The 26,777-nt window shown below is 40.5% G+C and overlaps 1 protein-coding gene across 1 annotated transcript in view; it reads left to right on the top strand.

The window, feature by feature from the left end:
* LOC307014020 (gamma-aminobutyric acid receptor subunit rho-2-like) overlaps positions 1-19,111 on the top strand; it is a gene marked incomplete at its 5' end in the record, with an annotated part of 34,331 nt that extends 15,220 nt beyond the window's left edge. Inside the window, 6 exons of the mRNA XM_079641670.1 lie at positions 1,263-1,486; positions 1,631-1,713; positions 3,651-3,791; positions 10,099-10,251; positions 17,746-17,954; positions 18,041-19,111. Coding sequence (XP_079497796.1) covers positions 1,263-1,486; positions 1,631-1,713; positions 3,651-3,791; positions 10,099-10,251; positions 17,746-17,954; positions 18,041-18,349 — 1,119 coding nt within the window. The 3' untranslated portion in view covers positions 18,350-19,111. The remainder of the gene's footprint in view (positions 1-1,262; positions 1,487-1,630; positions 1,714-3,650; positions 3,792-10,098; positions 10,252-17,745; positions 17,955-18,040) is intronic.
* Positions 19,112-26,777: the final 7,666 nt, after the last annotated feature.

Genomic DNA, 26,777 nt, shown 5'->3' with positions numbered 1-26,777 from the left:
TAGGAAGATATTTCCGGCTTTGATATACAGGACATTGTTGGTTTGAGTTTGTGCATTGTATTTGATTACAAGAAGGGAAAATACCACTAGTCTGTACTGTGGGTTTTGCTGGTGTATATAACTCTGTGTTTTATGGTAATGATACAGTAAGATCATAGATACTCAAATAATGCAGGAAGTCCACAGAAGAGTCATGAAGTTAGTGAAATGTCTACATTTATATCTAAATCAAATCGCTAGTAATTGTCATTTCTTAACTTCAAATGTTGTCGCAAATAGAAGAAAACAATTATAATTGCTGAAATGTATTGTAACAGTGCAAAAGTAAAGAAGAGTCAAAAACACAGCTACACAGCTATTTCTACACACATTTGTAAAGGCTAGCAAACATAGCGGTGATACCCTGCAGGTTACAGCAGAACAAGAGTGTAGCAGTGAGAGTGTAGCCTGCGGTGACTCCATCAGCTAATAAATTCAACTTTTCATTTCTTAGAAACAGAATTATTTCTTCTATTATTTCTTTCTTCTTCTTTCAAAGCTTCAATAGTCTTGCATTATGAAATTCAGCTTTCAGCTACATTATAATTAAATTGTGGTTTTATAAAGCTAATCTGCTGGCAGTTATATATATGGGGTCAAGAACACTTAAATCCCAACACTTTAAAACAGCTCAAAGCTCAATCTGGCACTGTTACGCTCGACACATTTTAATGTTTTAAGTGTTCATTATTGTGCATTATCCCTGCCAAATAATCGATAAATAAATAAATGAGTGAAGGTATAGCACATTACAGTGATTATTCATTCAGAGCTTCAGACATGCCCCTGAACTCATTTTACGCAACATCAAGGTGCCGTATGGTGGGTGCCAAGAGTACAATGTGCGGCTGCAGCCATTATTTCAAACGGATCTGCTCTTATGTAATGCCATGAGGAGAGTGGCATGGGGGATGATCTCTGTAGCCGAGTGTGGGTGGGTGGGGGGGGGGGGGGGTGCAGAGACAGGGTCACTCCGGCTTGCATAGCAACAGGGGAAGGAGGCGAGAACACAAGGGTAATCTAGGACCAATGGAAGCTTAGGTAACATATGTTCTGCACTTCTCTTACCCGTGTATGTTTAGTCATAAGCATTCTATATAATCCAGCAGCCAGTGTAATCCCAGAGTAATTTCAAAAACCAGAGGTGGCAAGCAAGTGAGTCCTTGTAGTGCAACTTAATCCAGAGGCTGTTTGTGCTTGTCGCCCCTCCCCCGCTGCCTCAGGACTTCACCATGACCCTATATCTGAGGCACTACTGGAAGGACGAGAGGCTTGCCTTCCCCAGCACCACCAACAAGAGCATGACCTTTGACGGGCGCCTGGTGAAGAAGATCTGGGTGCCCGATGTGTTCTTCGTCCACTCCAAGAGGTCCTTCATCCACGACACCACCACTGAAAACATCATGCTGCGGGTGTTCCCTGACGGTCACGTCCTGTACAGCCTGAGGTGAGGACACCAGCAGGAAGCCCCCCCACACACGCTCATATCTGCCATCACAGGGCTGTTTCACACTGACTAAATGCAACTTGGCAGCCTTGTTGGAGCCGGCCCAGAGCCGGTGGTGATGCTAACACTCTGCTGTTTCCCCAGGGTCACAGTGACTGCTGCGTGCAACATGGATTTCAGTCGCTTCCCTTTGGACTCGCAGACATGCACGCTGGAGCTGGAGAGCTGTAAGCATTCACACACACTCCACTCTACTGCTGTGGGAAATAAAGGGCCAGTAATTATAAAGGGCCCAAAGAATATGTGCAGCATGTTGCCTCAATCAGCACCACATTGAGTCAAATCACTGAATTGTTATTCATTCCTGTTGTTGTCAGTAGGAGGTAGGTGCCGGTCATGGATGTAATTAACATCATCCCCAGCAGCATGTTGATTTTAGACTATCATTAAACAACTATTGTGGCCAAAAGCAACAAATTCTGTTAGTAAAATCATTTGTAATTTGTTGTTTGTGCTGGGTTTTTTAAGTTAAAGAGGCCTATAATGCTCTTTGGAGTTTCCCGTTCCTGTAGTGCAGGGGTGCCCAATACGTCGATCGCAATCGACCGGTTGATCGCGAAGATAGTGTGGGTAGACCGCATGGCATTGAAAAAAAAGTTTAAAAAAATAAAAAAGTTAGCCTATCATCCATCCTTACTGTGGCATTTGCCACTTGATTGCCGTACTTTCAGTATTTTTTAAATGATTCCCAGCATGGCAGCCTTGTGCTGTGATGTGCCATGTCTCCTCAGGGACCGCTGCGGTTGCATAGAGGGTCTTGTACAGGTAAGCCAGTCTGAGATCTCATATTTTCTAACACGCAGTTCACCACGCATGCGTGGTCAACCGCGCCAGCTGCAAATCACTGGCGAGCTCATTACCTAGTTAGCCTTCCAATTTATACAATTCTACTAAAGAAAAAGGGTATAAGGGAGGCCTCACCTCCTCATCTGAAGCGGAAATGCGGCACAATAAGTGTAAGCGCGCCACAGTTTCTCCGCCACTTCGAGGTTCCGGTGCTCGCAGTCCACTAGCACCCACCCCCCCCCCCTCGCTCGCGACACACAGGGCCTCACCACATGACTTTGGGCAGGCCCTGTAGGTAGATCACTTTGACTTGGTCATTTTAAAAGTAGCTCCCAAGCTGAAAAATGTTGGGCACCCCTGCTTAGTGTGTTCTGTAGGTTTGTATGCGTGTAAATGGTCTGCAAATGCTAAAATCTCTTTGTTGCCTCCGTTGGACTCCTTTGTCAGTAACATAGTAACATCACTGTTGAACACTAGCGTTCTATTGGCTAGCGCTCCAACACACTGTACGTGAAAGGCTAAGGCAGTGACCATTAACTGGCGGCCCACGGGCCACATCCGGCCCGCCAGACATTCTCATCCGGCCCGCACGACGGGGGTTACTGTGGTGTTGGCGGAGTGGTTAGTGCGTTCGCCCCCCACTCATTTTTTTTTTTACAACGTCTCGTGAGTAATGTGATGTACCGGAGTCCAACAGAGAGGCAGCAGCTGCGGGACAGTAGCCTAGAAGTGATCCTTCGTTAGCGTGAAGACACAGCTAAACTTTATGCGCTCCGCAGTACCTGAGCGCCCGCCACCCGTCAACAACTTCAAAATTCTGGGCTATATATAAAAATCACTGGCCCGCGAAAGTGTCTATTGAATACATTCTGGCCCTTGGAAAAATGTAGTTGGTGATCCCTGGGCTAAGGGGTGGGACATCTCTAAGCGGTTGACCAATCACTACAGAGCCGGCCAGCTAACCAATCAGAGCAGATTGGGCTCTGGTTTCAGACAGAGGGTGAAAAGAGGTGCTGCAGCACAGGCAGTATGAGAAAAATAAAGAGCTTTTTGAACATTAAAGCATGGAGACATGTCACAGGAGAGACACTAAATACTTGTTCTCTTCACATTAATTGCAATTGGATTGTAGGGAGGTGAATTAAAGATTCTGAAAGGGTTCAAAAAAATCAAGTTCACTAATGGAAAGTGAAAAGGCAAACAGATGCACTGATAAACAATAAATCCACAAGGCCAAACTGCCTATTCATTTTGTAAGTATCAGGGGTAAAGTTATTATTGGTACAGGCCACACTTACATCCCTGCTCTCTCCTTCAGATGCTTACACAGATGAAGACCTGATGCTGTACTGGAAGAGCGGTGATGAGTCTCTGAGCACCGACGACAGGATCTCTCTGTCTCAGTTCCTCATCCAGAAGTTCCACACCTCTTCCAGACTGGCTTTCTACAGCAGCACAGGTACGCTGCCCACATAATTCTGAGTGGAGTGTTTTATCTGAGGCTGGTTTAGCCAAAGGCCAAAAATGCAGACTTTGGTATGGAGTTATTTGAGTAATCGGTTCATATAAATGGAAATCGAAAGGACTTCCGTTTTTATGTCCGTAATCCTGCATAGTCGAGGGGCCACTAGTCTAAATCTACTTTTAATATTCATATGTGACACACACATGGGAAATTAGTAGGGCCCTTCAGCTCACTGCTGATAGGATCATTAGGCCCCTACAGTCTGAAGTAACTGCATTGGAGTTGAACCTCAGTAAGATGAGCAAAAGAAAAAGACATGAACTTAGCATAACATGCTTTCATATCACCTGCTGTCTTGTGCACTCTGTCAATTGCATGTCATACTTACTTCCAGTGTTTCTTTGCAAATATTTAATTTCTATAAACATATATACAATGATATCATGTTTTTTTCACCATTTTACCTTATATTTTAATATATGGTTCTGCTATCACGTTTCAAACTTTTCGTGATGACATTACTTGGTCTTGACTTGGACTTGAAGATCTTCAGTCTGCTTGATTTTTCAAGCTTTCAATCTTCCCTGTCTCTGACTCAGATGGTGTGGTGCTTCACTTTTCTTCCTCTATGATTGCAATGGCTCTATTTTGAATAATCAGTTGTTCTTTCGTGTTTTAAATCCTCGCATTTCCAATGTTCCAGATTGTTGGCTTTAAAAAAAAAAGAAACTCAAACTTATTTAAATTGAGCATTTTATTTATTTTATTTAATCGTTTATTTGGCAGGGACAATGCACAGTAATGAACACTTAAAACATTCAAATGTATCAAGCGTAACAGTGCCAGATTTAGCTTTGAGCAAATGTCCATCCGCAGTCCCTCACATAAAACATTTAAGAAAATGACCTTTTACAAACATAGCAAAAACAAAATACATGATAGAAAAGAAAAGAATATAAATGACAAAGGCAAAGCTGGAAGCCACAATGCCTATATTGTGGAATTAAAGTGTTTCTATTTTTCAGATATATTTACAATAAAGGCAGCAATACGATATTTCCCTCTATGGTGCTGAATCCAAATTGCGTCCTCACTTCACTTCTTAGATGATTATCCGTCTCACTCAGCTTGCTAGTCTTCTCTATTTTGAGTGAGCAAGGGAAACAACAAATACATATTTTCACCATGTGACAACAAATGTGGAAATGCCAGGTGTAAATAATAACAATAATGAAAGATATAGTTCATTTAGAGGCCTGAGTTTTAGGATCCTTTTCTGTGTCACTCACTAGGACACTTAAATAGAGTGGAGCCATGATTAATGCCATTAGCAGCACTTCCATGACAAGTGAAAATGTGTGCTGTGAAAGGAACAGCATATTAAAGAGAAATGGGATAGGACAATTATGGCGCACATAATGTGGTGTCTGACCAAAGTCTTAAAAGCTGATTAAATATACTGTATGTCATTCCATATTCCTATTTTAGTTCAAATAAGAAGTAAAAAACCTCTCTCCACCCTAGCTGAGTTAAGTGTCGTTTTAAACAAATAATTATATTTATATTCAGCAGCAACGTCTTTAGAGAAGCACTGTCCTGGTTACCCCGTGCACAAACTGACAACAGTTACCATGGTGAAACACGTTGCTACTACGGGTTGAAAATAATAACAGATATTTATTATATAAGTACATTAAATAAAAGTTGTTCCACGAGCTAAACGTTGTGCAGCTTTATATAAAGGCACTGAAATTGACTGTTTGGCTTTGCCCGAGGTTTTACTCAAACAGTGAGATGTGCACTGAACCCACAGGAGAGCTGGGAAATGGTTCTGTACAGTCCTCACTATTGCGGTAAGCGTGTTGTCACTTCCCCTTGTTGTTGTTTTTGTCACCTCCGGGCTATCCTGTGTGTTTGTTCTGCTGCTGATAGCTTATATTATCTAAACTTAATCGATCGTTTTACAATTCTTGATTAAGGCAGCTACCTGACGATGTAATCCAACCCAGTCTCACGGCATTTCGTGTTATAGTCACGAAATGTAATCTATTGATTCGTGTTCACCAACACGATTTCCCGCTTTTTTTCGTGTCATACAGAACAATTTTAAAAGCAATGTATTTCTATTGGTAGTATGTTTCGTGCCTGCAGCACGTATTTTTATCCGTTCGGATCTTGGAAGACCGGAAGCTATGGGGTTCATAAAAACATGTTCTTACTCAATATCAAGCCACGATTATTTTTTTTATTTTAAATCGTATAATGTCGGACTTTTTTTGTCGTCTGTGAGGAAAATAAATGGGGCTCAGAGCCTCAGAATACTGAAATCTGTATCTTTTAAAATCTTTTTTTCCTTCTAATTTGTTATTCTTTTCTAAATAACATAAGTTATTTACTCACCAATAACACACATTTATCTTTGTTTTTATTTATTTGTTTGATTCTATAATCTCGGGCTTTTTTGGCGTTCGTCAGGAACTGAATTTCAAAATAAAAATAACCGGAAATAGACGTAGCATCGTTGCGATTCACAGCCACTGAACTGATTACCCGAGATCCTCAGCTATGGTTTAAGCTCGTTGATTGGATGTTTTAGCCGCAATGCATGTAGGGATATGATGTTCATGCCATGTCAAATCCGAAAAACCTTTTTTTTTAAAGAAAATGATACTTTATTCCGAGTGTTTTTGCTTTTCTCTTTGAAAGACATCACATAACGGCATTGTAATACACGGTTCGGCTCCATTACATATTACAGATCTGCCGTAGTTCTTTATTTATAGAGCCCTGATGAGAAGACCTTTGGACAAACTGGAAGAAATGCCGCCGAAACTGAATACTTGACGTGGATCATAAATATATCAACAATTAAACAACATCTTCAATTTCTCTTCACACAATACGTCTCCTCGCAGTATCATTAGTAATTCGGCTGACTTTTACATTTGAACTAATTCATAGATAGGTTATATTTACACCATAACGGTGCACAGCTGATATAAAAGGACTTGTAGTTTTTAAAGATATTACTGATATTCTTTGAATATAAGAATGTAAATACTGAGTTTGAAATAGTATAGCAATATGCTGTAAAATTATGTGAAAGCATGAATAAAACTACACATCTTCAGATGTTGCACATACATAAGTGTCCTACACTAATAATACAAAGTTATTATGGCTGTGTGTACCTTGTGTGCACCGCCTAGTCGTTAAAGCACGTTATTATTACAGGGGAACTGTGGCTGTGAGGGAGTGTGGTCGTCTTTCAGGTTGTGGGTTCGATCCCAGCCCATGCAGTCAACATGTCGATGTATCCTTGGGCAAGATACTTAACCCTGAGTTGCTCCCGATGGCATGGCCAACGGTGTGTGAATGTGTGTGAATGTTAGGTCCTAGAGTAAGGTACACTGCTCTGTATGAATGGGTGTGAATGGGTGAATGACATGTAGTATGTAAAGCGCTTTGAGGGGTCTTAAAGACTGGATAAAGCGCTATATAAGTACAGTCCATTTACCATTTATTGAATTATTGTTTATATGTGTTATTTTTGATGAAAAAATATTAAGAGTACATACTGTCATAGGGGGAAAGTAGAAGGTCTGTGATAGAAATAAAGAATATAAAAAATCAAGAAGATACTATAAGTGATCTCTACAATAAAACAGTTTAGTGCCGGATGTATAGGAGGATGTGCAAAACAGAAAAACGAATTAACCTTTATTTAAACATTATATAATACTTTAGATTAAGGTCTTCTTTTAAATAAGAAAAAAGCTTTGGGGGTATCAAAAGATAAATATTAAGCCTGACAAAGTACTTAACGTCTAATATATTGCTTTCCTGCAATGTTCAGTAGCGTAACCTGAGCCCCATTTCTTTTCCTCAAAGACAACAAAAATAGTCCGACATTATACGATTTAAAATAAAAACAATAATCGTGGCTCGATATTGAGTAAGAACATGTTTTTATGAACCCCATAGCTTCCGGTCTTCCAAGACCCGAACGGACAAAAAGACGAGCTACAGGCACAAAACATAATACCAATAGAAATACATTGCTTTTAAAATCGTTCTGTGTGACACGAAAAAAAGGGGGAAATCGTGTTGGTGGACACGAATCAATAGATGAAATGTCGTGACTATAACACGAAATGCCGTTAGACTGGGTTGTGTAATCACACGTTGCTCCAGCTTAAGCACTCACAACTCTCCTTCTCTTAGCGACTGTAACTCCACAGTTGCTTACACTCCTTTCGGGTTTGCAAACGGTAGCTACTTTAGCTTGATAGCTAGCCATAGCTCTTTCCCCACCCTCGGGTGCTATTTCCTGCTCTATCTGTCTCATGCTTGGTTACTTCCCTACCTCCTTTACTGTTACCGATAGGCCTACGTGTGTTAAATGTAGTATAGTTGCTAGGTTGGAGGCAGGAATCATAGCCATAGATGTCCGGCTCCGCATTTTAGAAAGTAACTCAGCTACATTAAAGCCCATGTTAGCCGGTACAGACCGGCAAGAGGTAGCTCTTACTAGACGTCCCCCGGCAACTCCCGAGCAGCCGGGAGACTAGGGGTGCTTTTCAATGTGGAGTACGCTTGCTTGTTAGCACATGTCTTCCGAGTCACTTGCTTCATAAGCGAGGCAAGAATCCTTCCTGACATTCGGAAAACGAAGAGTGGAAAAGGAGAGCAAGTGTGCAGGTGTGCGTCATATGAGAGGCCCCGCCTTACATTTTAGCACTTTACCCCTGCTTACACCTATATGCCGTGAGCTGATTATCGAGCCTTCATTGTAACTGTCGCAGGTACACTGTGTATTTGCATGGGGAGTGTTGCAGTAGAATATTCCACTGTAGCGCCCGGTACATTAATGGAAAACCCTAAATGTTTGAGCACCCTCTATGAAACGTCAAGCTACCCCACAGCACCCCCAAAATAAATCTCTGGTGCCGCCACTGAGCCTGCAACCCCGTTCTGAAGAAATGTGCTGTGAAAAGCAGGCTCATTGCATCCACTAATGCTGTGATAAGACACACTTTTCTGCCAAATATCAGCATTTTCTTTCTTTTCATTTTTTTGCACAGATTGCAAAGTGGAAAAGTATTATAACTTATTGTTCTAGGAAAGGGATTTCACAATTGTATTATGTATGTTTTTGAGCACACAGACATATGGAGCATTGTTTTATTATCAATGTTCTAGCAAAGTGAATACATTTTAACTTGGCCCATTACGTGACTATTTGTGTTGGGGGGGGCCCGACTTTTTTTTTTCTCCAAAGGGGGCGCCTGGCGGAAAAAGTTTGAGAACCACTGGTCTAAGGACAGAGGGTGTCGTATTTCCATACTGATATTCTGTACAAACTGTGAAGTCCACTGAGACAAATGTAACATTTGTGATAAGCGCTTCGAAATTTGTCTTGGCAGATGAGAAGCGCTATATAAATTAAATCTATTATTATTATTATAATAGTCATGACCAAAAGAACGAGATCGCGGGTACAAGCGGCCGAGATGGGTTTTCTCTGCAGGGTGGCTGGTGTCTCCCTTAGGGATAAGGTGAGAAGTTCAGTCATCCGGGAGGGACTCGGAGTTGAACCGCTCCTCCTTCGCGTCGAAAGGAGCCAGTTGAGGTGGTTCGGGCACCTAGTTAGGATGCCACCTGGGCGCCTCCCTAGGGAGGTGTTCCAGGCACGTCCAGCTGGGAAGAGACCAAGGGGTAGACCTAGAACCAGATTGAGGGATTATATCTCTTCGCTGGCCTGGGAGCGCCTTGGGATCCCCCAGTCAGAGCTGGTTGATGTGGCCAGGGAAAAGAAAGTTTGGGGCTCTCTGCTGGAACTGCTACCTCCGCGACCCGACCACGGATAAGCGGGAGAAGATGGATGGATGGATTATTATTATTATTATTATTATTATTATTATTATTATTATTATTATTATTATTATTATTATTATTATATTGGGCTATATAAATAAACATTGATTGATCGATTGAACTCCACACTGGTGTGAAATACACCATTGGGATATTTCTGTATTTTTTCTTTTACTCCCCTCCCTGTTTATTCTTCCATTTGCTACTTTGATGTGCTGTGCCCTGCTGTCATAAATACAGATATATTTTTCTATTACGATGTTATTTCGTTTGGTTTTATAAACTCATACACATTTCTATCATCCTGTGTGAATTAGAAATGTCACCTCTGGCTCTGTGTTTATCGTGGAATTTTAGTAAACCATTTTTTTGTTCTCCCCTCTGACATTACATTTATTTTTATTTCACTTCTTCTCTCCTCCAGGCTGGTACAACCGTCTGTACATCAACTTCACCCTGCGGCGCCACATCTTCTTTTTCCTGCTGCAGACCTACTTTCCTGCCACTCTGATGGTCATGCTGTCCTGGGTGTCCTTCTGGATCGACCGCAGGGCCGTCCCTGCCAGGGTCTCATTAGGTGAGAAGATATGCAACACAATGACCACCCTTCCTGTTCAAACATTATTTGTGTCCATCACACATCACAGTGACCTGAGAGCATGGACCAGTTTGCACAGTAGAACTGCGAGGGAATCAAACTGAAAGAAAAGTTCAACATTCTGGGAAATGTACTTATTTCCTGTCTTCCTGAGTTGAGACGATCAATATCATTCTCATTTCCTCGTTAAGTATGGAGCTGGAGGGGATCACGTGATGCAGCGAAGCTAAGTAGACGCTAGCCCAGGGGCTCTCCATCCTAATTCAATTTAAAACCTTTAAAAACACCCAAACCCACTTTTAATCTGGTCGGACGAATGCAGCATGGACTTGAGATCAGGGAGCAAACAACAACATTCAGCTGATGAGCAAATTCTGACATCTATAGAGAAAATTGCACCCGAGACTTGTGAGCAAGAAGTTTGTGTAATGGCGGCGGCGGCACAGCAACACCTGAGCGGAGGAGACTCACTTATCCTTCAAGAGATTAGAAACGGCAATCAAGCTCTCTCCAGTAAACTCGACTCCAAAACTGCAGAAATGAATCAGTCTATCGCCGGACTGAAATCCATGCTGGATAAGTTCAGCTCCCGGGTAACCGAAGCGGAAGACCGTATTGGCACGGCGGAGGACCAGCTGGTGGATCTGGACTCTCGTGTTGTCAAGTTAAGAAAAGAAAATTACTTTTTAATGGAGAAGGTTCGACCGGCTTGAGAACCACAGCCGACGCAATAATATACGTGTCATTAATCTCTGGGAAAGCTGCGAGGGAAACGATCCTGTAAACTTTTTTGTTAACTGGATCCCAGCCACCTTGGGACAAGAGCATTTTACCGAGCCCCTGATAATAGAGCGGGCACATCGGGCTTTTGGACCCCGTCCATCTGCAGAACAGAGACCGCGTCCTGTTCTGATACGGCTGCTCAAATGCCAAGACCGAGACAAGATCCTGCGCATCGCCGCACAGCGGTCCAGAGAAAATAAGGGTCCCATCAAGTACGACGGTAAGCCTGTGCTGTTTTTTCCCGACCTAAGCGCCAGCTTGGTGAAACGCAGAAAGGAGTATGACCGGGTTAAGACGGAGCTTCGATCCAGGGATATTCTGTTAGCCTTACTCCATCCTGCAACATTGAGGATCACGCTCACCGATGGTGGGAGAAGATTCTTCCAAACACCAAAGGAGGCGGCGGCATTCCTGCGTGAGACTCCAGCAGGACCTCAACGGAGATAACAGGTGTTTGAAAACCAGTCGGGCAACCGTAGTTCCCACGAGTTGCTGTGTCTTCATGTTTAAACTGTCGCCACTATTGGTATATTAAAGACATTCTATATCAGGGGTCGGCAACCCCTGGCACGCTTGCCAGCATTGGCACGCGACACCGTAACCAGTGGCACACTAGGAATAAGTGGAATAAGTGTGCACAAATATTTAAATTGTATTTTCGGATCCTGAACGAGACCGCCGCCAGAGTGCGTCTCCCCGTTACCTGCAGAAGGAAGGCATGCACGCAACGCAGCCCCGCTCTCTTTATCTCCAGGTGACATTCTGCCGCTTTCCTCCGTGGTGCAGTGCTGATCGTTTCACCACGGAGGAAAGCACTTCACTAATTGCAGTACTCATAAGGAGCTGTACAAATGCCGCAGTTTTTGCGTGGCTGTGTATTTAGTTGAAAGCCCAGTGGCGATCTGCTCATCTCTCATCGACATAATATGCTACAAAGGGGCGGACTGTGTGTTGAACTTTCCTGTCGGCTCCCAGACCGTAGTCGAGGAGGGCAGAAGCAACAAGCTTCAGGTTCAATAACCCACTTTAGAGAGAGGCGAGCTCTTCTTGGGAGGCCGTTGCATTTATTTAGCTGTTCTTCTGTTTCACAAAAGACCTCTGTTTTTCTGCTTCCTCGTTTCACTTCCAGAAACATACACACGTTCTCTCCATAGGTTCTCTCACTGTCGCTCTACCATCCACAAATACACATGCACAAGCCACACCCCTCTCTCTCTCTCTCTCTTAAAGGGACAGCGATCTCATCTCACTCTGCATGACCCTAATATCATAGCATGTGTGCTCTGGAGAATCACAGAACGGACGATCGTCCTTATTATTATGCCGTTTAAACCAATTATTTAAATGTGTTTGTTAAATTCTTCGGCATCATGTGAGTTGCGCTGACACGCTGCTTCCCCGCAGCTAGGCTCCCCCGCCCTCCTGCTGATAGCTCCTAGCTGATTGACGAGCGTCAAGCTCCTCACCCCCCCCCCCCCCCCCCCCCCCCCCCCGTTGCTAATTCTCGATCGTTGGCACGCTGATAACAATTATTTTTTTAAATGGCACTTCATATCATAAAGGTTGCCGACCCCTGTTCTATATAATACAAGTGATGACAGCATTCAAAGTTTACATTTGTTAGACTGGTTTCATAGATACCGTATAAGGTAATTTCAAACGGGTTTTTTCTTTTTTCCTTTTCTTCAGTGTTTGTAAACACTTTGTTTCACTCAATATTGGATAATTTTGATATGATAATCAATTTTTCAGACAGAGCCCTGGGTTTAGTGAGATGTTTACTTTACTAGCCAGACATGCCACGCTTGTTAAGTGCAAGCTGCACATCCCAATTTGATAGGGTAGATGGTGCCGGATGTTCAGGAGTAGGCACTTCGGGGGGAGAGGGGTGGGTGTTTTTTTTTTTTTTTTTTTTTTTTTTTTTTATTGTCAGTGCATTATCTTACTTTTTCCCACTTTACTGCGGGAGATACATTTACACTTACATGGTGACTTCACAAAGAGGCCGTAATACCATGATCATTGTATTCACTTATTGTTGATGAACAGGGCAGTGACATTTGTTAGTTTTAATGTGAATGGACTAAACGGACCGGTTAAAAGGAAAAGAGTCTTGACACACCTGAAAAAACTGAAAATTGATATTGCTTTCCTACAAGAAACCCATCTTACCGCACAGGAGCATAATAAACTGAGGAGAGACTGGGTAGGACATGTAGTTTCATCATCCTTTAACACCAAAGCCAGGGGAGTAGCTATTTTAATAAATAAAAACATTCCAGTGACGATTGGAGAAACTATTATTGATCCATCAGGCCGATATGTTTTAATTAATTGTCAGATTTACTCAGAACCCTGGACACTTTTAAACTTATATGCACCCAACCATGATGATGTATCCTTTATTCAAGATATCTTTCTTAAAGTGTCAGGGGGACGACAAAACATACTGGTAGGGGGTGATTTTAAATTTTTGCCTGGATCCTATTCTAGATAAGTCATCCTTGGCAGTATCTAAATCAAAAGCTGCCAAAACCACCCTGGCATTTATGAAAGATCTAAATTTGACAGATGTTTGGAGACAGGTGCACCCTCAAAGCAGAGACTACTCTTTCTATTCCTGTGCCCATGAGTCTCATACTAGGATCGACCTTTTTCTCTTATCAACGCAGCTAGTTCATAGAGCATTGGAATCTAAATATTTATCTAGGACCCTGTCTGATCATTCTCCTTTGACCCTTTCTATTTTGATGCCAGAAAAAACAACTAGCTCATATAGATGGCGACTGAACCCTACCCTTCTTCAAAAACCAGATTTTTGCATTTTTATTAGGGACCAGATAAAGCTATTCTGCGAGACTAACTGTCTTTCCTCCCCCAATAATTGTATACTATGGGACACACTTAAAGCTTATTTAAGGGGACAAATAATCTCCTATACAAAAGGTATTAAAAAAGAAATATATGGCAGAAATAGAAAAACTGGAAACAGATATTTTGAAATTGGAAAAGGAGTTTCAACAATCTGGGTCCAAGGTATTACACCAATCGCTGTTAAACATGAAGCTCAAATACAATACGCTACACACTTATAAAATTGAAAAAGCCATTTTAAGAACTAAACAAAGTATTATGAATTGGGAGAGAAGGCTCATACAATTCTGTCCTGGCAACTGAGAGAAGAGGAAAGCTCAAGAACAATTAACGCGATTCAAACTGAAGCGGGTTCAGTGTCACATAACCCGGTAGAAATTAATGATACATTTAAACAGTTTTATGCAAATGTATACACATCGGAATCACCAGAAGATCTGACTGAAATGTATGAATTCCTGTCCACTATTGACTTGCCAAAGCTTGATCAGGAAGACCAAAAATAAACTTCATCTTCCCTACACTCAGAAAGAAATTGAAAAGGCTTTGTGCTCATTGCAATCTAATAAATCGCCGGGGGAAGATGGTTTCCCACCAGAATTTTAAAGAGAATTTAAGGATTTACTCACCCCACTCGTCATGGATGTAATTAACTTAGCATCAAAAACTCAAACTCTGCCTGAATCATTCTCTACTGCCATAATGTAATCCACAAACAAAATAAAGATCCATTAAAGTGCTCTTCATTTCGACCTATTTCATTATTGAATTCGGACTATAAATTAATATCTAAGGCCCTGGCTAACAGGCTTGGCCAATGTTTGCCACAATTAATTAATCCGGAACAGAGTGGTTTTATTTCTAAACGTTAATCAGCTGATAACTTATGTAGGCTCTTTCATATTATCCACCTAACAAAGTCAAAGACTGAGCCCAGTATAGCTGTAGCTTTAGACGCTGAAAAGGCCTTCAACCGGCTGGAGTGGCCATATTTATTTAAAGTCTTGGCCAAGTTTGGGTTTGGTCAGTTGTTTATTAATTGGGTTAAAACTCTTTATCATCAACCCCGGGCCAAAATTAGTACTAATGGTCAGATCTCTGCTGCGTTTCCCCTGAGTAGATCAAGCCGACAGGGCTGCCCTCTGTCTCCAGGGCTGCCCTCTGTCTCCAGGGCTTTTTGTCTTGGCTATTGAGCCCCTAGCTCAAGCAATTAGATATAAAGGGTTTTAGAGTGGATCAGACAAATCATAAAATGTATCTCCTGGCAGATGATGTACTTTTGTACTTGACAGACCCTGGTAACTCCCTCACCAAATTACAGACCCTGCTAAATGCTTATGGTGTTATCTCAGGATATAAGGTAAACCAAGAGAAAAGTGAAATCATTCCACTAACTAACTTTGATTACACTGAGTATCAACGTAAAAGCCCATTTAAGTGGGTTAATAATATAAAATATCTTGGGATAACTATAGATAATGACCTTACAAATATATACAAACTGAACTACCTCCCATTGCTCAGTAGAATTGAAAGTGATCTACAAAGGTGGATGAGTTTACCCATTACTCTAATTGGCAGAGTTAACTGTGTGAAAATGAATATACTGTACTACCAAGGCTACAGTATCTTTTCCGGTCCTTACCCATTCAAATGCCTCAAACTTTTTTTTAAACCCTCAATAAACATGTTAGACAGTTTATATGGAACTGTAAGGTGGCCAGGGTATCTATGGAGAAATTAACGTGGGATTACAGATCAGGGGGCCTTCGATTAACATGTTTTAAAAAGTATTATTTGGTGGCTCAAATGCGATTTGTTTCAGCCTTTTTTGAGGGCGATGGTGCCCCATCCTGGATACAAATTGGATTGCACCACCTGAAAGAAAAAGTGTTCAGCGATTTTATTTATAAATGGAACCCCAGGACTATATCCAAGAAGACAGACAGCCCTATTTTAAGGCATTTGATCAAAATGTGATGTGAGACTCATAGAAGTCTGGGACTGAAAGTTGGACTGTCACCAAAGTCACCTCCGAGAAAAAAAGGAACTCATACCCATGACTCTCAATAACAAGATTCTGGAAACTTGGCATCATAAGGGGATCCAACATTTGGAAGATTGTAAGGAAAAAAGACTGCTCATGTCCTTTGAACAATTAAAGAGGAAATATGACTTGTCCAACAAGACCTTCTTCTGCTATCTTCAGTTAAGATCCTTTCTTAGAGCCAACCTGGGCCCTGAGATAACTTTACCTGTGTTGACTGATGTGGAGAAACTGCTTCATGAGGGAAATGTATTCAAAGGTATTTCTAAAATGTACTCTTTACTGCTGAATGAGGGCCCAAAGCCAGGTTTACACAAATCTAGAGCGAGATGGGAGTCAGATCTGGATGTAGCAATTGATGAACAGCTCTAGTCAGATTTATGTAAAGACAGTTAGTCAGCTACTTTTAATGCCAGGTACAGACTGGTTCACTATAATTTCCTCCATCAACTGTACCTCACCCCACAGAAACTACATAGATCCAAGCCCGAGCTGTCAGAGATGTGCTTCAGGTGTGGTATTGAGGTCGGCTCCTTCCTACACTGTACCTGGCTTTGCACAAAAGTGAGGTGCTTTTGGTACGATTTGTGTGACACCTTAACCAAGATCACAGGATCTACCTTCCCTTTAGATCCTGAGCTTTGCTTACTGGGCGATTTCACAAGTCTCAATAGATCTTTAACTAAATCCCAAATTCAATTTATGGAAATTGCTTTATGTGTGGCTAGGAAAGGCATAACACTAACATGGAAATCTGACTCTCCTCTCCTCATTGATAGATTATCTTCAGAAATGAACAGTTGTAGTCCTCTTGAAAAGATCACATATAGTCTTAGAAAAGGATATAACACCTTTCTGAAGATCTGGCAGCCTTATTTAGAATTTATAGATGCATCACTGACGCCACCATAGGTATATCATCTGGTTAGCCAACAGGCCTCTGGATATACAGTAACACTGTGTATGTGTAGTATCTCGTTGTGTTTTGATTTATGCACTGACTTTTGTTTGTTTTTGTTTGTCTTTGTTTTGTTATTTTGGCGGGAGGGGGGATGCTTTGCGTTTTTATGCTACATGTTTGTGTTTTGGTTTTCATGGTTAACTGTTAAATAAACCTGAAAACTATAAATAAAATATTACAACAAAAAAAAGTATGGAGCTGGAGTCAAGACGCAAACATGATTGAGCTGTGAATGTGCGTTCACAATCTCAAAACTCATTGGCTATCGTCAATATTACGACGATAAAGCCTAGCTAGCTGATATCCAAGGGACGGATAATGGATATCCGATCAAATACTTCTCCTTCTGAGCTCCTTTCTTTGTTTATGGTCCGACTTGAAAGACAATTTCTACAAAAGATGATAGCTGAAGCATCAAAGCCAATTTATTCAGACTATTCTGCTATTGTCGTTCACCTTAATGCAACCAAACTCCTTTTGATTGGTCAAAACTACTTGGAGATTACAAACGGTAACCAGAATGCTTCCAATACCAAAATCTTGTCCTGTTATGGTCAGATTCTACATATTGACAATGTTTATAGAGATAGCCAATCAGATTCCCATTCTTTGTCTGGGAACCTCCTCCTCCTATATTTTAGTTTCGACTGTTTTTAGTGTTTCCCCTCCTTTTCGAGAACTATAGGTGTTGCAAGAAAAAGACCTGGGGGTTCAGTAGCCACCCAAGGAAAGCCGCAGCACCCCAAAGAAATGTCTATGGTTGGCTTTTCAAATGTTCATAGGAAGTTGTATGTTTTGTGTTCCTCAGGTATAACCACGGTGCTCACCATGTCCACCATCATCACTGGAGTCAACGCCTCCATGCCCAGGGTGTCCTACATAAAAGCTGTGGACATTTACCTTTGGGTCAGTTTCGTCTTTGTCTTCCTGTCGGTGCTTGAATACGCTGCCGTCAACTACCTGACGACGGTGAGGGACGGTAAAGACCGTAAGCTCAGAGAAAAAGCCAGGGAACAGGTACAGAGACCTTTTCAGAATTGCTGTACGTCTCAAATTCATATTAGTCTTTAACAATCTTGATTTCTTTCCTCTCTTTTGTTTAGTCTCAGAACCTGCCCTGCACCTGTGGCATGTCCCACGGCAGGACCATGATGCTGGACGGAACGTACAGCGAGGCGGACGCCAACAGTCTGGCGGGGTACACACGGGGCTCCATGGCGGCTGATGATGCATCGGAAAAACCGGAGCGGATAGTGGTGCATCTCTCGCTGGACAATGAGCCTACAGAGACCAAGAAGAAGAAGGGCTTCCGGATTATCCAGAACACCCACGCCATCGATACCTCCTCTCGCATGATCTTCCCTGGCGCATACATCCTATTTAACCTGATCTACTGGTGTGTGTACTGCTGAGTGTCCGCATTTAACCCTAAACTATAGCAGCGAAAGAAAACACTATGAAACCCATCGTTGACTTTAGAAGACGGATACAGTTGTTTCCATTCTGCATTTTCAGGTGGATCAACTAGTTTGGCTGTGAAGCTTAAGAACATCAGAGACTTCTGGGTGTGAATATCTCAAACTCATAGTTTACAGCTGAACTGGACCACTCATACAGCTTCTCTTCCTTTACATAATTACATCCCAACTCATATTTGCACTAATTATACCTTGGGTTGCACAAGTTTGCACCTTGACTGGTCTAATGACAGTTATACAAAATAAACCAATACAGATGTTGTATTACTGTTGCCATGGTCATGATAATGGTAGAGTACTTTGAAATAAAATGGAAATCGTTGTTAGTTGTTACAGAGACAACACGTCAGCAGTGTCAAATTGTGCAATGTGAACTGTACACATGAACATTGCCACATCATATGTTGATTTAAGCAGGAAAGTCTGTTCCATTTTGTTATGATTTATGCAGATCTTTAGAGCTGCCCACCAGATATCATCATGTTTGAAACACGCTGATTTAAGGGTTGTTAATTCTGTTGACTTATCAACTTGTCACCCTGAACAGTTGCATGCATATCACCCCCCTGCTGCCATTTCTGGCTGCCTTTATGTCGCTGGACATGATTGTATATATGAGGTCACCATTCTTAATCCGGCAACAGAACTTAGGTTGAGCAATTGTTTCTTCAATGGGGCAAAACATCTGTTATGATAAAGACACCAGATCTATTTAATTTGTTAAATACATTGGAGAATTGTCTTGTAAGTACAGACCTAAGACAAGGATAAATATGATCTTTAAAGCAAGCTGAAAAACACTAACAAGTAAATGTTGTCATTTTATAAATATTGTCCAATTTGCTTAGTTGCCTAAAGTAGGCCCTGAGCAACATTAGCAATTATTTTAGGCAAAATAACTTCTGTAAAGCGCCAAATGTATGTCCTTCTCTCCGGTTTGGTCTCCATTAACTCCTGAGAAAACCTTCTGTGTTCTGAAGTGTCATGTGTCAGGGTGAATACAGGCCATTCGCACAGACCGCTCAGATTATTAGGAAAGATTTGCACAATTGAAGAATTTATATGCCTTTTTTAATCTGAGCCAGTCCAATCTTTGTGGAACCAGCCCCCGTCCAGACTTCAAATACCACTCTCCTCTCTGAAGATGTTCATGATGAAACTGTAGAAAAAGAATAAGAGCAGATCATTTGTCTGCGTTGCCTCTGTAACCTCTGGATCTGACTGAGTCACATCACTAAATGTGTCGAGAGAACAGACAGACACTCATCACCAAGGTCACAATATCAATCGATCCAATAGCCTATAGGCAAAACACAGAAGATTAACAAAAGATATGACATAAAATGAACTTACCAAAGCTGAAGTAGATGGTCATCTTCATTCATTTTCTTTCCGTTTTACTGATTTGAATCGTTATACGCTGCTCTCTCTCATCTCCTCTTCACAATGTCCCGATGGTGATTATTTTTTTGCCGCACACATTGAATAGAAAAATACTCTGAGCATGCGCAGTGTAGTTTTTACAGCACCCATTCACTTAGACTGTGAGAGAGAGGGGCTAGATCGGGGCTTGACCCACGTCGCTCAAAACGGCTCAATAGGCACACACTGTAGACACTAATTAGAATAACACAGACTAAAACAGCAATGTACAGACGAATCAGTTGATTAAACATGATCTGAAAAATATATTTTAAGATGTATTTATTTTTGCATTTATTTGCATTTTAAAAAAATTATTATTTGAATTACTTTCTGCTGACACTAGGCGGGGCTGTCCCGCTAATGGCCAGTCGCCACTGTAAATACCACGCTCTCTTTTCATAATGGCGGCTCCTACTACCGCGACCACATTTCAATGAAAGTGACAGTAATGCATTTCCAAACTGAAGCATCCCATAAAGCCAGGACAACACCGGATGTTGCTTGAGTTTTAAAGCACAACACACAACTGTTGCTCAGAAATCTTATGTATTTACAGCTTGTTGGTTTGCTCAGTTTCTTTTATTTGATATTTATTTGTTTAATTTAGTGCAGCAATAGATCCATGTGCTATTATACCTGAAGTTTGCAGAGATGCAGGAAACAGGGCTCATATAGAAAATTGCTTGATGCATGCTACAGATGTGGACAACTCTATGTATATTTCTTAGGAAGGACTTAAAAAACATGGAAAGCTTTAACAGTGATGTGTCCAACTTGAAGCGCCTTAAAATGAACATTTTTGTATACATCAACATGGTTTAATGGTTGTATTCTTGTTTTGTAATGTTTTTGTTTGAGTAGGCTACTTGCATAGTTGAGACTGCATATTGACTCAACCCAGTCTCACGGCATTTCATGTTAGTCACAACATTTAATCTATTGATTTGTGTTCACCAACACGATTTTCCCCTTTTTTTTGTGTCACACAGAACGATTTTAAAAGCAATGTATTTCTATTGGTAATGTGTTTCGTGCCTGCAACACGTCTTTTTGTCCGGTCAGGTCTTGGAAGACCGAAAGCTGTGGGGTTGATAAAAACATCTCCTTACTCAATATCAAGCGATGATTATTATTTTTTTTTTAAATCGTATAATGTCGGACATTTTTTGTCGTCTGTGAGGAAAAGAAATGGGGCTCAGAGCCTCGGAATACTGAAATCAGTATTTTTCTAAATCTTTTTTTCCTTCTAATTTGTTATTATTTTCTAAATAACACACTGTTATTTACTCAACAATAACACACAATTATACTTGTTTTTATTTATTTGTTTGATTCCATAATCTAAGGCTTTTTTGGCGTCCGTCAGGAACTGAATTTCAAAATAAAAATAACCAGAAACAGACGTAGGCCTATAAGGGACATTTCGAGCATCATTGTGATACACAGCCACTGAACTGATTACCCAAGATCCTCAGCTATGGTTTAAGCTCGCTGATTGGATTGTTTAGCCGCAATGCGATATGGTGTTTATGCGATATGAAATCCGAAAAACATTTTTAAAAAAAGAAAATAATACTTTATTCCAAGTGTTCTTGCTTTTCTCTTTGAAAGTCATCACATAACGTTATTGTAATACACGGTTCGGCTGCATTACATATTACAGATCTGCCGTAGTTCTTTATTTATAGAGCCCTGATCAGAAGACCTTTGGACAAACTGGAAGAAATGCCGCCGAAACTGAATACTTGACGTGGATCATAAATATATCAGCAATTAAACAACATCTTCAATTTCTCTTCACACAATACGTCTCCTCGCATTATCAACACTAATTCGGCTGACTTTTACATTTGATCTAATTCGTAGATAGGTTATATTTACACCATAACGGTGCACAGCTGATATAAAAGGACTTGTAGTTTTTAAAGATATTACTGATTTTCTTTGAATATAAGAATGTAAATATTGAGTCTGAAATAATATAGCAATATGCTATAAAATTATGTGAAAACATGAATAAAACTACACATCTTCAGATGTTGTACATACATAAGTGTCCTACACTAATAATACAAAGTTATTATGGCTGTGTGTACCTTGTGTGCACCGCCTAGTGGTTAAAGCACGTTATTGAATTATTGTTTTTATGTGTTATATTTGATGAAAAAAATATTAAGAGTACATACTGTCATAGGGGGAAAGTAGAAGGTCTGTGATAGAAATATAGAATATAAAAAATCAAGAAGATACTGTAAGTGATCTCTACAATAAAACAGTTTAGTGCAGGATGTACAAAGATATTAATATGAGGAGGTGCAAAACAGAAAAACGAATTAACCTTTATTCAAACATTAAATAATACTTTAGATTAAGGTCTTCTTTTAAATAAGAAAAAAGCTTTGGGGGTATCAAAAGATAAATATTAAGCCTGACAAAGTACTTAACGTCTAATATATTGCTTTCCTGCAATGTTGACTATGTTGAAGCACTTATTTTAACTGATATTATACATATTAATTATACTCTTATGTATGTAGATGGTATAAGAAATGTGCAGAATTTGACGGTGGAGGTATACACACATATGGATAGATGTATTGTAATGCACTGTTGAGGAACCTGTGACCCAAGTTTTCCATTCATTGCATAACTACACCCTAGTTGTATGATATGTCAATACACCTTAGAAAATCTTGAAATCTTGAAAGGGATGTACAAAATAGTAATTATATACAGTTTTTAATTAACTATTAGTAGAGAATAACGAGTAATGAATATACTTTATTGCTTGATTCCATTCATGTCAATTGCAGATAAATGTTTAGTCTTCTCAAGCACCAACTATCAAATATCTCTCCTGATTGTTGGCACTTGACAATCACCTTCCCTGAATTTTACTCAGGTGTAACTAAAGTATGATTTAAAGGTTGTTTATATTTCACATCATTAATCAGAATCTGCAAAGTAACTAAAATAAATGTAGTGGATTAAAAATACCAGGTTAACCTCTGAATTGTAGTGGAGTAGAATTATAAAGTAACAATGAGCTGTCATGTGGATATATATTAATGCTGCGCATTATGGACACAAGCGATTTTCACCCATTTATTAATTATATGTTTTACATTTGATAACACCAATGTGTTTAATACTGGCAACTTCTAACTGTGGGAAAAACGAAAACGTTCAGTAGGGACGTCCCATAGAACATTTTGCGAAACACAATAGCCAGCATGTGTAGTTTCCATAGTTTCCCCACAGCAGCAGACGCACAAAATGACGTCCGCTGGCGCATCATAAACACGTTGGATAGTGAAAGTGCATTCGGATTCTCTAAAGTACGTAGTCTCTTCTCCTAAATCCTTTTGTATTCTCCTATCCACTATCCCTTAACCCCATGACATTTCACTCAGAGTTCAAGGAATAGACGATAGGGTTAGAATTTAGGAGCTGATTTTTTGATTATCCGACTGCAGCCTATGGAAACTCGCTGTGGCTGCTGTACAGTTTTCTATACAACGGACTACATGGATGTTTAATAAGAACGAGGGACTACTGTAAACTCATCTAGAGACTCTGCACCGTGCTCTGATGCTGTTGTTTTATGCTTTATGAACGTGGACAACAGAGAAGCATATTCTTCATGACCAAAGTTGGAATTTAAATAAAAAAGGAAAGTGAAACTTCACCATTCAAACATCTTTTAAAAGTTGAACAAACCCCACACAGCTCAGTAAAGACTGTGAAATGTTGACTTTATTTGATCATTTCAGTAAAAACTAACGTTCATATTTCTCTTTTTGATTATAATACTGATGAACGTTCAAAACAAAGCACTTTGACAACTTACCACATACGTTTTAAAATGCTTAATAAGCACCGTAACTTTCATGATATAATTTCTCCGTCATAATCTCTTGTTTCCGTGAACGCCGACTGTTGTTTGACGGCAAATGCTGCGGCTGCAAGGCATTGTGGGGCAGCATTTTCTCCTCTCCTTTCAGTGAGGGAGGTCCAGTGGTTCCTAAGCTAAAGGAGGTTATAAAGGAAGTTTGAAACCTCCTTTCCTATCATCTAGACTAGAGAATTCGAACGGCACTTATCATGGCTGCCACTGAGGGACTTCCGGGTCATTTCACTCCGTTAGGAAGGTTCCTAAGCTAAATGGACTATTCGACTGCAGCCTGTGTATCGCAATGATGCTCGAAATGTCCCTTATAGGCCTACGTCTGTTTCCGGTTATGTTTATTTTTTAAATTCAGTTCCTGACGGCCGCCAAAAAAGCCAGAGATTATGGAATCAATAACCAACCGACAACAAAAATCCAACATTATACGATATAAAATAAAAACAATAATCGTGGCTTGATATTGAGTAAGAAGATGTTTTTATGAACCCCAAAGCTTCTGGTCTTCCAAGACCCGACCGGACAAAAAGACGTGCTACAGGCAAGAAACATACTACTAATAGAAATACATTGCTTTTAAAATCGTTCTGTGTGACACGAAAAAAAAAGGGGAAATCGTGTTGGTGAACACGAATCAATAGATTAAATGTCGTGACTATAACACGAAATGCCGTGAGACTGGGTTGATTGACTGCATAATCATATTGGTTTAATCATGTGGGGAAAACTTAAAGCTATTGCTAAGCTTGCAATGCAGTGATGCTCTTCAGATTCTTTCCACTTTAAAAGTCAGTATTTCAAAGGCTGATCCTACCTTAAAAAATATCACTTTCTTAAAGATATGGCTCGACAATATTGGGAGTTTTCACTTTACTGAGAGTTAGATGAGAACATTTGCTTTAATCTCATATCTATACCGAGCTTGACCATGGAGATCATTAGCTTAGCTTAGCATAAAGGCTAGAAGCCATCAACACCACTAAAGCTTATTAGTTACCATGTTTGATCTAACTTCTTTAATCAAACAGATATGTAGAAAGAAACTTAGGGAAAAATAAACTTTTTTTAGTGTAACAGTGTACTAACTGTTCTTCTACGGACAACATTTTTATTATTCCGCCGACTTATTTGCCGCGCTTCTCCTTCCGCATTGAACATCGCAGAAACTCCGTTCAAACATCAAAACGTTGAGCTTGGTCGGGAATCGATTGCTATTACTTTTCTCATTCATAACTTTCATAATTCCAGAGATACATCCCATAATACATCACATTTTTAACCATTGAAGTCAATGGAGAAATTCTTCAACTTCAACAAATCTTCATGCGACTTCAACTGCTAACTGTTCAGTCATACTTTCACTCAGAAACCTTATTCCAACTTCCAAATGTTACACATATTTCTGACATTATTAGTGTAAAACAACTTTTAAATCTGATTCTTACATTTAGAGATATTAAATATTGTTCAGACCTTGTTTTAGAGGTTTTCTTCACATTTTAACATTAACTAGAGTGTGTGATGTCACAGCTAGAGGGTAAGAAATCTTGAAATGTGCCTTGATATTTTATCTTTAAACTGCCATAATTCCCAAACCCTACATTCTTGAGACATACGTTTTCATGATGAACGTAGAAAAACATCTCGTAGCTTGAAAAATGACAAATAATTAAGCAAAAAATAATTAAACAAAGTGCCTCTTGAGGGCATGCAGTGACAAAAACGTTCAACATGTCTCCATTAAAGCCCATTGTAATTTCAGGCAGATATTTCCTCACAGCAGCAGCCGCACACCTTTAGTTAAACTGCCAAAAAGGCCACATTATTAACCCGAAACTACACAAAAATTACACTTCAGATACTCAACTTCCTTGACATGCTTCACGTTTTCAAATTTAACAGATATCTGTTATCGTTCTTCTACAAAACGTTCACATGTAAGAGGTTCATCTCTCATTCAGAACAATGAAGCCTTTGAAGTCTAGGCACCTCGTTAGCTCAACTATAAACACCTGTGCAATGCAACACGATGATGTCATCACTCCAACTGACAGTAGTCAGTTCTAACTGTTCATTTCATAATCACACACACTCTCTCTCTCTCTCTCTCTCTCTCTCTCTCTCTCTCTCTCTCTCTCTCTCTCTCTCTCTCTCTCTCTCACAAACTCTCTCAATTCAATTCAATTGAAAGGGGCTTTATTGGCATGAAAGTTAAATTAAACAATGTTACCAAAGCATCGCAATACAACATAATTAACAACATTAACATACATTTCAAATGTTTACATATTATTGATGATATATATATACAGTGATACAATTACATTTCAACACGTGTGTGTGTGTGTGTGTGTGTGTGTGTGTGTGTGTGTGTGTGTGTGTGTGTGTGAGTGTGTGTGTGTGTGTGTGTGTGTGTGTGTGTGTGTGTGTGTGTGTGTGTGTGTGTGTGCGCGCTGTGTGTGTGTGTGTGTGTGTGTGTGTGTGTGTGTGTGTGTGTGTGTGTGTGTGTGTGTGTGTGTGTGTGTGTGTGTGTGTCTCATTCACTGTCCCTCAGGTTGTGGCATGTGTATACATATTGGGCAGCAAGGTGTGCCTTGTTTCCTTCTCCTAGGAGTACTCTCAGTCTTGAGAGGTCATCAACCTCCTTGAAACCTGGGATTCTCTCTCTCTCTCTCTCTCTCTCTCTCTCTCTCTCTCTCTCTCTCTCTCTGCCACACTGGTCCATGCGTCAACAGCTCTACGCCGAGTGTGTGCTAACAGTCCAGCCGTGAAGACATCTACGAGACAGTTTTGAGATTTCTTCAAATGCCGTTGCCATGGCAACACAATGCTCGCCATGAAACACGGTTTTCTCATAACTTCAGTGAAAATGCTTCAAACGGCCCAAAACTTCACAGGTTTGGTAAGGATGCAGCCATCAACGCATCTAAGCGTATTATGGGGTGACATCAAATGCCGTTGCCATGGCGACAGCCCACTCGCCATGAAACACGATGTCGCTGTAAGTCCAATGGACACGGTCCAATCGTC

The sequence above is a fragment of the Notothenia rossii genome, assembly GCF_949606895.1.
Source record: "Notothenia rossii genome assembly, chromosome: 8".
NCBI lineage: Eukaryota > Metazoa > Chordata > Actinopteri > Perciformes > Nototheniidae > Notothenia > Notothenia rossii.
The sequence above is the reverse complement of the archived record's forward strand: the minus strand, read 5'-3'. Positions and strand labels throughout refer to the sequence as shown.